At 38.0% G+C, this 12,051-nt stretch overlaps 1 protein-coding gene across 1 annotated transcript; it reads right to left on the bottom strand.

Moving 5' to 3' along the window:
* Nucleotides 1-6,120: 6,120 nt before the first annotated feature.
* Nucleotides 6,121-11,387, bottom strand: LOC113301819 (GPI mannosyltransferase 2-like). Its single transcript, XM_026550647.1, has 10 exons — nt 11,196-11,387; nt 10,723-10,875; nt 9,326-9,947; nt 9,130-9,235; nt 8,880-8,972; nt 8,589-8,784; nt 8,239-8,417; nt 7,638-7,888; nt 7,132-7,322; nt 6,121-6,471 (listed from the first exon to the last, which is right to left on the bottom strand). The coding sequence occupies exons 3-10, from the start codon at nt 9,678-9,680 to the stop codon at nt 6,313-6,315; spliced, it is 1,530 nt and encodes a 509-aa protein (XP_026406432.1). The 5' UTR covers nt 9,681-9,947; nt 10,723-10,875; nt 11,196-11,387; the 3' UTR covers nt 6,121-6,312.
* Between the last annotated feature and the right edge of the window lie 664 nt (nt 11,388-12,051).

Below are 12,051 nucleotides of genomic sequence, written 5' to 3'. Positions count from 1 at the left end.
GTGGTTGTTAGACAAGTTATTTCAACCTAGCCGTAACTCTGACAAGAAAATCGTGTTAAAATACCCAGAGTTTCGGTTGGGTCTGAGTCTCTTGGACCTGACCGTAATTATTCATGTACACTTTTTTGTTCTTCGCCATTTCAGTGGTAACTTATTCACCCGACGTCCGATTGACCTCGTTCTTTTTTGGTTGCATTCATGCCATCGTCCTCTATAAGATGATAATACATAAATCTTAATATATATTTACTTTATTTTACGGTTAGGTTGGACCTATCTGTAACTCTGTATGCAAATTATGTTGGAAATTCATGTCTTTTACGATTAGGTTTGGGGATGCTTTCCTAACCGTAAATCTTCTTGTAACTTGTATTCAAGAGTTGTCTTTTAACCTTACAACTTCTTCTTTTCATGCTGGAATGAACTCCTTTCCTCTTCTTAGTTCCTTTTAACACCATTTCCATTGATTTCAGATAATTCACTTAAGGAAACAAATAAAATAGAAAAGAAGAGTAATACAAGGATAATATGCAAGAATCATAACAACTATTAGTATGAACTTGACACTCTAAACATTTAAATTTAACACCTATCAATCTGCACTTTTAAGTACAATTTTTTTTACTTTAAACTTTTCACTTTAAGACATTTTTGGAAAAAATATTGTTCTCTAACTCTAGTTGTCTTCTTGTTAAGTATTGCACGACTTGAATGATGACGACTCAGTTTGATCGTCAAGTATCTTGATTTCTGGCTCCTCCCATTGTTTTGGTAGTAAACTTTGTATGGTGTTTTCAAACCCTCCTAACAAATGTGAGAGATTTTTCTTCTCGGTTTTGGAGCACCTGCAATAGTTTGAATAGACAAGTTGACTAGGTTCTTTGACAACAAGTCGAAAAATGAGTGGACTAAACCTCTGACTAGCATTACCAAGTGTTGTGCAACCATAAGTTATAGTTTCTTATTTTGTTTAGAATTTAGAATGCGAAATCCGTTTTCACCTTTTACCAGCTTTCGAACATTTTCTCACCATAAGAACGTTGCATCTCTGTCCCATATGTAAAGACTACCAAGAACAATGTGACACACATCTAATGGTACAACATCGCACGTTACCTGGTCCACATATTCCCCATCAGTGGCAAATTCGAAGGTGCATTATGTCGTCACTGCAACTATGTATCCTTATTCAACCATCCTAACGGGTATGGCTTAGAGTGTGGTGTTGTCTTCAAATTAAGCTTGTTCACAGTTTCTCGAATATTATAAGTTTTTTTGTGCCCGTTATCAAATAAAGTAAAAACATGTATATGTCTTATCGACATGTGCACACATCCAAAATAGCTCTCCTTTAATAGATTCTGATATCATTGGTTCTGGGCTAGAGGATTTTTCCATTGTCGTAGTTGTGACTCCTTTTCTTGTCATCATAATAATTTTGCTATCAGGTTGAGGCTATCTGTCAATTACCTCAACTTCCTCTTTTTCGTTAATTTTCTTCTGCACTGTAGATAATTGTGGTAGTTTGCTTACGTTCTTTCCGCCATGCTTGCCTCAACTCCGGATGCAATTTCCAAGTCTACCAGTTTTGCAGTTCTCACAGTATTAGTTGTTTTTGTTTGACATAACATGATATGTCCTCTCATTTTTATAGATAGTTTTCACAATCTCTCTCTCTCTCTCTTAGGTTCTTGATTTCTCTGGTCCAAGGGGTTGATTCTTCATCTCAATATACATAGTTTTTTACAAGCATTGTCACTGTCAATCTCTGATAACAGTGCCAAATTTTTTTCGTATTGAGAAAATTAGTCCTCATTTATATTTCTCAATAGTTTCTAGATTTCTCATATTCACATTCAATGTTATAGCTTACTTGCGAAATTCAGTAGTGTATTCTTGCACTTACAGACCATTGACTTGTCACAAAAACTGTCATCTTTCACGTAATCCTTATATCCAACTAGATAGAATTGATTCTGTATAACCATTGTAAATTGTTTCCAAGTAATTACCGGAGCCTCCAAACCTGATGTGTAAGCCTACCACTAAATAAGAGCATGATCATCAAGTTTAAGACTAGCAAAAGTTACCCTTTGAACCTCGGTAAATCCCTTGGTGATGAAATAAACTTCTAAAGATTTGAGCCAGCCATCCAACTTTTTCGGCCTCAATTTCCCGTTGTACACAAGGATTTCGATTCTTGTCTCCCCTTTGATTGGCAAATTGTCATCGAACCCTAGTTGTTTTTCCATATTCAAAGCTAAAATAAAACCGTGTGTTCATTTGAAATGTGTAGGCTGTAATCCTTCTATCATCTCCACTAGAGTTGTCATATCATTCATCATTGGTTACATATCTTCCTCCAATTTACCCATATTTGTTCCTTGTGGATATGAGGATGTTGAAACTGATGTTTTTTTTTATTCTATCAATATTAAGATCTAATGGTAATACCTTGTTACATTTGGATCGAAGCCCTTCCATTTTTCGCCGCAAAGCTCTGATACCACTTAGATCAGTTTGAGACCCCAATATGATAGTTAAACATAGTCACAGGTAAATAAAAGAACAAACAAGAGTAAGAATTTTACAACATTTACCTTTAAGGATTTTTTGCACTAGGTACTCTAGAATGCCTACTTATAGGTTAGAAGTATGTTAAAACTAGTAATACCCAGATTAGGAAACTCCCTTATTTTTGTAACCTTCTAGGAATATAATTCCAATTTTTTCTTCTAGGAATAGAAATCTACTTCTATAATTACTTGGAGAATATTCATATGTAATAGATCTCCCATTCTTTTTTCTAGGAAAAGAAATCTACTTCTAGAATTACTTGGAGAGTATTAATTTGTATTTTGGACTTTAGGTGTAGGGTATTCTAATGGGTCCATAGACTCCATACCTAAAAAGGACCAAACCGTTAGTACACTAGTTGTTATTAATGATTTATAAGGGCTGATACCATTTAGTCGACCCAACGGCCAGGATCGCTTAAGATCTTGAGATGGTATCAGCCCCTAGTAATGTTGGTATCAACCCTTATAAACCGCGTTGTTATTTGGCTTGTGTACATCTTTGTTCACAGGTTATTGTGTTTTTAATTGACCATTTTATTATTATTATTATTTTATTTTTTTTAAAGGCGCCGCAAAGGCTATTATTAACAAAACAATCAAATACAAGGTACAACATCAATGGAGGGTAACCTGGCAACAAGTTGCGGCCACACACCTTTCTGAATGGAAAGACCTAATCTATAAAACAAAGAGTTGCATATTTTATGATTAGGATCATAATTGGAGATACAATTTCTCAATCTTTTCAATAAAACCACGGTGTCACTACCAAGTTCACGAAGGGTGGAGAATGCAAGAACCCGAAAACCATAACCATGAGTGGAACACATATCTAAATATTTTGTGCATTTACGTAAAATAGCACTCGAAATGGCAGCACTAGGAACAAAAGCACGACCACTAGAAACTGAAAAAGGGGAAACCCCAGTAACATCGAAACAAACATCCCTTCCATTCATCCAATTATAAATAATTAAATCCGCAGGCTTCAAAGCTTTACCCTCCTCCGATATGAAACCCAAATCAACCTCTTTCCTAGCAGCAACCCCAGTTTTGTATAAAATATCAGCCACAACATCTCTAACAAAATCATGTCGGAATTTGACCCCAACCTCACTAACACAATGAAGTGCATGGTCACCAAATACATCCATTTTCCTTTTACAACAAACACAAAACTCAATAGTACTAAAAATTGGTATACCAAGTCTGTAACATACAACTACCCTAAACTGGCGAGGCCGTAAAGATTGGTTAACCCCAATGATGTACTTATTATTATTATGAAATAGCCTTATGAGGCATTTATTGAAAATAAACATAAGTTCTATTACACTGAGTTGGTTGGCAGCCGAGCCACAAGCTGGGCACCAACACCTTTCTGGATTGCCATACCTATTCTATGAAATAAAAATCTACTGCTGCCACAATCAGCGTCCATGTTTGCAAGACGATTCTTGAGTCGCTTCAAGAAACTCACCGTGTCATCTCCTAATTCACCTAAGGTGGTGAAAGCAATAACGCCGAAGCCATACCCATGGGACTCACAAGTAGCTAGGTACTTGTTGCCTTAGCGAAGAACCACTTTGGCAATAGCCTGACCTGGAACGAAAGAGCGTATGTCACCTGTGAAAGGCGAGACTCCGGTGACATCAAGGCATGTATCCTTCCCGTTTTCCCAATTATAAACCAACAAGTCAGCAGGAAGTAAGGTATTGTTCTTAGCAGAACTAAGGCCAAGTGATACTTCCTTTCTGGATGATACCCCAGCACGAAAGCAAATATCCATATAGATATCTCGCACCACATCATGCATGAATTTGAGGCTAACTTCGCTTACGCAATGTAATGCATGGTCTTCATATATGTCCATGTCTCTATTGCAGCTAGTGCAGCGACTACCAACAGGGAAGAGTGGAATGCCCAGGCGGTAACTAAGAACACAACGGAATTGTCTTGGGCCAAGAGTTTGGTTTAGCCCACTGATTGGAATCGCAAGCAAGTAATCTTGGGCGTGCTTCAGTCTATTGCTTTGCCACAACACATTATCCCGTGCAGTCAGACTATACTCATTAGGCAGCTGCTTCTTCACGGCGTCGAGGTATATTACTGCCAGTGAATGCATAGAATGCATGGGAAGAGGGGCAGCACTGTCGAAACTAAGTGAAGAAGGGGAGGCACCACAAACTTGGTTGAACAGCGTACTGGCATATGGGGCTTGATCCGTCTGGGGGAATATTGTTCAAAATAACTCGTTGGACTGGTTGCGTTTGGAACTGGGAGGCCAAAGTAACAATAATGAGACTGGCATGTGGGGCTTGGTCCGTCTGGGGGAATATTGTTCAAAATAACTCATTGGACTGGTTGCGTTTGGAACTGGGAGGCCAAGTAACAATAATGAGACGTATCTGACATAGCGAGATGCATCGGCCGCCGTCTCGGATTGGAAGAGTGGCCAGACGAAACTGTAAAGGGCCAAAGCCAGCACCATCAGCAGTCACTAACAGTCGCAGATACTGAAACAGGTGATCGTTGTAGTGTGTTTTGGCTTGCTCCAAGGCTAACGTATTCGTTGTACGCATCGTGAAATACAACTTAGACACGCCAGAACAGTTGCGCAACAAAAGGAGTTCGCATTGGGGATCTTTAAGCCTCTTGACATTGTCCATTAGTCGAAGTGTCTTGTCCACTCTTTGCATGACCATGTCTTTGCAAAAATGGAGGTTAGAACTAATTGGCCCTCCTAGTAATTTGACCCCTAACGGAGGTCTGCTGATGTTGTGCGGAAACACGTCTTTGCAGGCAGTTACTACCATGCCTAGGCCTCGAAGAGTCCGTGCTTCATCTGCAAACCCTACTGCATCTCCCATCTCGCCTGCACCTGCCTGCAACATCCCTCTAACGCAATCATCGCCTTGCCAGGGTGATCGTATTCATTGCCCTTTCCGTAGTTTTGATGAATGTACTGACGGCGTTAATGGCAGAGGATATGTCCATAGTTCTTTCCAGAGGCATCTCAATGATCGTCACTTTCTTCTGAAATGGCTAAGCAACAGTGTGGAGACAGATTGAGCACCGACAGGAACATCTACACATCTTGGGAGCGTGTATTACAACAACTGCGTTGTTGGCTCTGCAGTCGTTGCATGATCCTGCATGCATGGAAGAAATCGTGCACACACAACAACATAGTTATTCCAGGGCCATCTAATGGCAGGCATGTCAATTTTCTGATTTCCGACATTGTCAAACCTCCAGCAGTTGTTACTGATACACCGTCCTCCAGCACCGTAGAGAATACTTCATTATCTATTTCCTTAGACTTGCTAAATGAAGCTTTTCAACGGCAATTCACCATTATCGTAAGTATCCCTCCACCCTGCCGGTTGCAATTCTCAAGAACCCTCAAAGCCTGTTTAGATGCTATTATTCTTAACCCCAGGGAGATGTCTTCTTGGATAAAACTATTACTACTCCGCATATGCACTCTTCCTGTTTAGTTTCATTGCAGAACAGAAGGAATATTTTCGAGAGATGAAAATGAAATTAATAACAAGGGGTAGGCACGGCACGTGACACATATGAGTCCATCGAAAACTCACAAATCTCAGGTGCAGCCATCTAAAGAATGATTATCTCCGGAATGGCTTGGGCTTTTTTCAAAATTACCAACAAAATTCATACAACTGAAGATATTACACATAATCTACAATTGATAATACAGAAAAGTGAGTCAAGTAAAGGGATAAAAGTTAGAGAAGAGTAAACTCCCAAGAAGGATGTATGCCGCAGAGTATGCCCAAATGACATATGCGCATCTGCCATAGGAGGCCATCAAATACGAAGAAAACCAATACAGAGGAGGGCTGGAAGACAAGAAGCGAGTTGCCACCTGTCAAAACGTGTGTTAGAAATTCGATACAGTTCACAAACCACAAATTGTGGTTCTTTTATCTAGCATCTACTGTTGTCCTCTGGTTGAGTTTCTCACCGGGTTTAAGCCACCCGATGCTGCATCACTACTTTTGGGTTTTAACCCCTAAGGGCGGGGTATGCTGGCTTGGTAAACTTACAGTCATAGGTGAGCTTGGATTGGGTTTCAAGTACAAACTGAACCCAGTGAGAAGTCTAAAACATATAATACAGGAAGCTAAATGTGGACTTTGTGCATACAGATACTTTTGAATTTCCATATAAAAACTTAGAGAAGAGATGCCTAACAGGATGACCCCCGATCCCTTTTCAATCCAATTTTTTAAGTCCACCACTGGTTTTCGCTCAAGACTGATGCATCAATACTGACACCAACCCACTTCCAGCTCTTGTTTGAACTGGATTGATTGAACCCCAGCAATTCATTAAGTTACATCCTTAAGCATAAATTATCCACCTGACCATTATGGTCAATCCAGCATAATTAGGTATAGTAGACGCAATAAGAAGAATTGGAGTTACAGACTACTCTCCTGAACTACTCGAATATGAACCTCTTAAAAACCCAGCATGTTAATGACGTACTCTAGCCAATGAAGGAAAGCAAAAAGACACTTACTTGAACATGCATCACAAAAAATGCTGTGGTTGACATAAACGCCAGGTGTAGAACGAACGGAAGAACTGATATGGAAGCATAGTCTGACTTTGCTGGAACTACTTCATCGTTCTCTGATGGTATAGTGTCTAGAGAAGAACTAAGAGTTCGTTCTTTGCCCATCTTTTTCCTCTGTTTAAGAGTGGGATTTTCTGTTACAAATTGAACCAAAGCCACGACACTTGCATATGTTATATATACTAATACATAAAATTAAAGAATTGACAAGGTAAAGAAATATGTTACATGCAGATGGGCATATCCATATAAATAGCATAAATTATTTTACCACAGAGCTTGAACTTTGCTTGGATTAGATTTTCACTACATAATTGGGTAATCTGTATGTTTTTATTCCGTAAAAAGTCCAACTGGCCAAAGCATGTAGATATGGTAGATGACGTCCCCGATGAAGAAATACACGAGAAATGGTAACTCACTTGTGCAAGTCTGTTTAGAAAACATACCTTTGAGGACTTCAGAAGAGAAGTTCGCTGAGACCTGAATATCGTTCAACCTTCCTTTTACTCCAGAAGGGTATAGAATAGCAGCTAAGTTCTTTTCCTTGTCAGAAGCTCGGAAATCCAATGAAAAAACGATTTCAGGCCGCGACTTCACATAGTGTGCAATTGAACAGAGTGCCAAAGATAGTATAGGCGACGCAAGAAGAAAGTTGGGCAACTGTTTCAGCTGGAAATACTTCAAGAAACCAACCCCCCTGTGGTAAGAATTGCAGAAGCCACCCGAGAAATGATAGAATGTTATTGCTAGTAATTTAGAGTCATAATGAGAATAATTAGAATTGACCAGACATGCATTTAAATTACTCCACGATTAGTTGGCAATGCATAGTCGGCATCAACAATTTTTTCATATGATAATGGTGAAAACTTAGTTTCTATAAACCATCAGGTTCTGCAGCTATTATTTATAGTTTAACTTAACTGACCTACTAAGTTACTGACCAAAAATGCAACCGATTCCATGATATTTTGACAAATATCAGTAACTAATGGTTATGAAGTTGCAATTCGAACAAAAGGGTAAATTTTATATACATGAGCATACCAGTAATGGCCTTGAAGGAAGTCATACAAAAAAGGCACTCTTGCTTTGCACCAAGGCCTCATTTCATCTGATACGAGCCCCCGACAAAGGTTGTGGTATCCATAAGCTTGAAAAGTAACGAATGGGGCAAAAATGCATAGAGATCGCAAAGCTCCATCTATAAGAGTCATCACAGCCAACTTCAACAAAAATAGTTAGAATAACTAACCCGCATCAACTTTAGTCCATCACAGCATTGAGTGAGTACAAGGCAAAATTATAGCAATAGCATTCATATAACCCAAGCATATTTTCTAATTACCAGTTAATTTTTTGCAACAAACAGAGTAACAAATTAAGTAACAACTTACCCCAATACGTTTTTTCTGGACGATAGCATCGTAAGACCGATGTATTGCCTGAAAACAGATATAGCCGGCATTAAGCACACCATTTGATCTTGCAGCACCAGAGAGAGCAAACAGAAGCACCGCGATAGTGTTTCCACCAGATAGTAAGTGGTATATACCACCGAGAGAAAATAAAGAATACAAACTCTCTGTATATCTGTTTAAACAGGACGATGGTTCAGTTCAATCATTGCCACCAAAAAATGTCTCTCTCTTAATAAAGCTTAAAATTAGAAAAGGCGAAGGAATTACATCGATGAATAGAATATGGAAGCTGGATTGAAGCAAAATAACATGGATGCACGAAATGCAGTTTTACTGTCCTTCAAAATAATAACTGAAAGCCTGTGATTGCAACATGGGAACATGAAATTCAGCACTTGTATTAACCCATTTCACGAAATGCAGGCTTCTCACTAGATTAAATCAACAATGATGTTTGAAATAACTGAAGTTATAACAAAATTACAATTAAATAAGGACAATAATGAGGTCATGTTACCTGTAAAAGTAAACAGCTGAAAGCAAAAATGCTACATTATTGATGAAGTATCCTGATAAACCTAACACCGCTCTGTATCCAATAATAGGTACCAATGGAGCAAAAACTGAAACTCGGACGAATGAAAACCATTAAAACAATCTATAAATTCTCAAACCTCACTAATTAAACTTAAATACAAAAACAATTCACTGACCAGTTCGAGATAGTATATAAATAAAAATGGGTAGAAGAGGGAAAAATGCATAGGTCTGTTCATATTCATAACCACATTGAGCGATCCTGATGAAATAAACTCCATCCCACACAATACTTCCTTCTATGGCGGATCCAATTTTAGGCCAAATAGGCAATTTAGAAGAAGTGTAAGAATCTGAAGAGAGACAGTTAGGGTTTAATATTGCTGAAGTATCGTAAGGACTGAGTAGAGATCTCCATAAGGTGATTAGAGATATAAGAAGACTTCTTGAAATTAGGGCAACTCGTAAGATTTTGTGGGATTCGTTGATTTTATTGATAGAAAGTTGGGTTCGTGAGGTATTAGTCGACATGGAAAATCATGTACTGGAGTATGACGAGTGAGAACTGAAGAGAGAATGGAAATGGGAGTTAACTAGATGACTGCTACCACAGTGGGGCCCGACTTGAGTCAGTTGCTAACGGTGCGTTGAGGCAGTTGTTAATGGTACTTCACAGAGATCACTGGCTCCTGTCAGAGTTCTACTTGTTTTTCTTCTACTAGGTGCACTTTGAGGTTGCAACTGTATCTTGAATTAAATGAGTATTGGCACTTCAACGAGTTCATCACAGCTCATCATCTGCAATGGGAAGTCTAATTACAGTAAATAACTAATCGTTACATACAAATGTTTCCTGGTTAGTTTACATCTACAACAAATTTTAAGTAATAAACATTCCCTTATTGGCGCCCAACTGAAAACTACAATAAAAAATAGCTTCCTACAAAACCGAAGTACTTTGACTCATTTGCATCACACAATCTGTTCCTGTATACCATGCACAACTATGATTGGCAATAAATCACCACCAACTAAACACCAACAAAACCTGTTATCAACATGGCAACCTTTTATTATATATAATCAATACAAAGCAGTACCAATTTTTGTCTTAGCTACTGGAAGCTAATCAATGTAACAGCACTTCTGTTCAATGAAATGCTTGTTTTTATTTGCTCAAACAAAACTACAAATTCGTACCTACGTAAAAAGAGCCAGAAAAGTTCTAGTCCTATAAAATTTCAATACCCTTCAGAATAGATATAAATAGCTTGCTCTACAGAATAACAAGCATCAACTGCTGATACATAAAATTGCGTATCATTTCAATTTTTGGATTTCAAAATATCAACATGTAAATTTATTGTTGGGCAAGGAATGAGTTACCCACTACTATCTCACTTAAACACTGGACTTAGTATGGTTACATATTTAACTACATCTATGGTACTAAGAGAGGAAAATGTAATTGTGTAATATATAAAGATCAATTTTTGGTGTAGGTAATTGCTGTTTTTGTTTTTGTTAACCCAAACATGGAGTTATATACTATTACATGTGGTATTTAACATACCAGGTCCTTCAAAGTGTATGATTCAGGATCCCTTCTGCTTGGCCAATACAACAACGACATCATGTTCTTTTGGGGTAGTTACGTTTCGTACTTAGCTACTACCGCTAGTAGCTTCAGTTGTGGAAATCACCAACACCAATAGAATTACTAGCACTGCACACATTATTACATCAGGTATGAGTCTTGATGAAGTGATAAATCGATCTGGTTAAATTAGTAGACTTAAAACTGTTTCCAAATCATAGAAGCATATTATCAAACAAGGTAGATGCGTACTTATCCATCAATTATAAATGAAATACTGCAGAACATTGGAAAGATGTTAACAATCTAAACCTAATTCCCAGCATACAGGAAATACAACATACCCACTTCTCAAAATCACCCATTCACCAAATTTAGCAAGGCTACAAATATTATTCATGACTCATTACAATACAAATCAAAAATAAATTTCTTAAAAACCATCATACCTTGCAAATTGGAGCATCATCCATTTCTATCTCTGACTTAATCATGTCTTGTACTTCAATTTGATGTGGGAAGTTCAAAGTTTCAACAAAATCTTATGTGTGAAGTGAACTGTGAAGATTGAGAATTCGCCGATGTAAATAAATGTGGTTTTCTCGACTCGCATCAATGTTCTGTCAGCATAATAGGTTTTGTTATTGTCCTTCTTATGGTCCCAAAATTTGGTCCTTTCTTTTTTCTTTAACCGTTACATCTCAGCTGGACATCCTCGTTCCCCAAAGTTTCATGCGTTCTAGGAGGTCCCAGGTTCGAGTCCCCAATGACGTAATATTGCAGAAATTAATATAGAAGGTAGAGTTAGTTTGCCCTCTTTGTGACACAATCTCATCCCCCACCCGCTTCGGCTCCTTTGGCTAGGTTACCCATGAAACTCGCTGGTAGGCTAGCACAACAACCTGTTCAATTAATGTAGTAGTATGTCGTTGGAGCTTAGCTTGTTAGGCTTCCAACTAGTTTCATGTAATAATCGTTATCCAATAATATAATAATATTTCTCTTTTCCTATAAAATATATATATATATAAATAAATCATTATATCTCACGGAAAACGAACGAAATTTCGAAAAGTTTCATCCATAACCGAGAAATTTCATTTTTAAAAGTGTTGATGGTGGTTTTAGCTTAGGGTTAAAATCGTAAAACCTTGCATCTGATGTCACTCTGCAAGGAAACGGTGTCGTGAGTGCTAACCTCTCCACCAGCATATTTATTGAGCCATTCAATATAGTTGCATGAAATTTATCCAGACTGGCGAATGTAGCAACCATCCCAAACACTCTGTAAATTTCGGCATCTCG

The sequence above is a fragment of the Papaver somniferum genome, chromosome 8 (assembly GCF_003573695.1).
Source record: "Papaver somniferum cultivar HN1 chromosome 8, ASM357369v1, whole genome shotgun sequence".
Taxonomy (NCBI): Eukaryota; Viridiplantae; Streptophyta; class Magnoliopsida; order Ranunculales; family Papaveraceae; genus Papaver; species Papaver somniferum.
Note: the sequence above shows the minus strand (reverse complement) of the source record. Positions and strands in the feature narration are given on the sequence as shown.

Excerpts from the sequence above, each read along its gene's own strand:
- LOC113301819 (XM_026550647.1), bottom strand. The coding sequence starts at position 9,680 with ATGTCGACTAATACCTCACGAACCCAACTTTCTATCAATAAAATCAAC. Across the intron at positions 7,323-7,637 it reads CTCTTCTGAAGTCCTCAAAG|AAAATCCCACTCTTAAACAG; the intron begins GTATGTTTTCTA and ends AATTTGTAACAG. Across the intron at positions 6,472-7,131 it reads TTTTTGTGATGCATGTTCAA|GTGGCAACTCGCTTCTTGTC; the intron begins GTAAGTGTCTTT and ends ACGTTTTGACAG.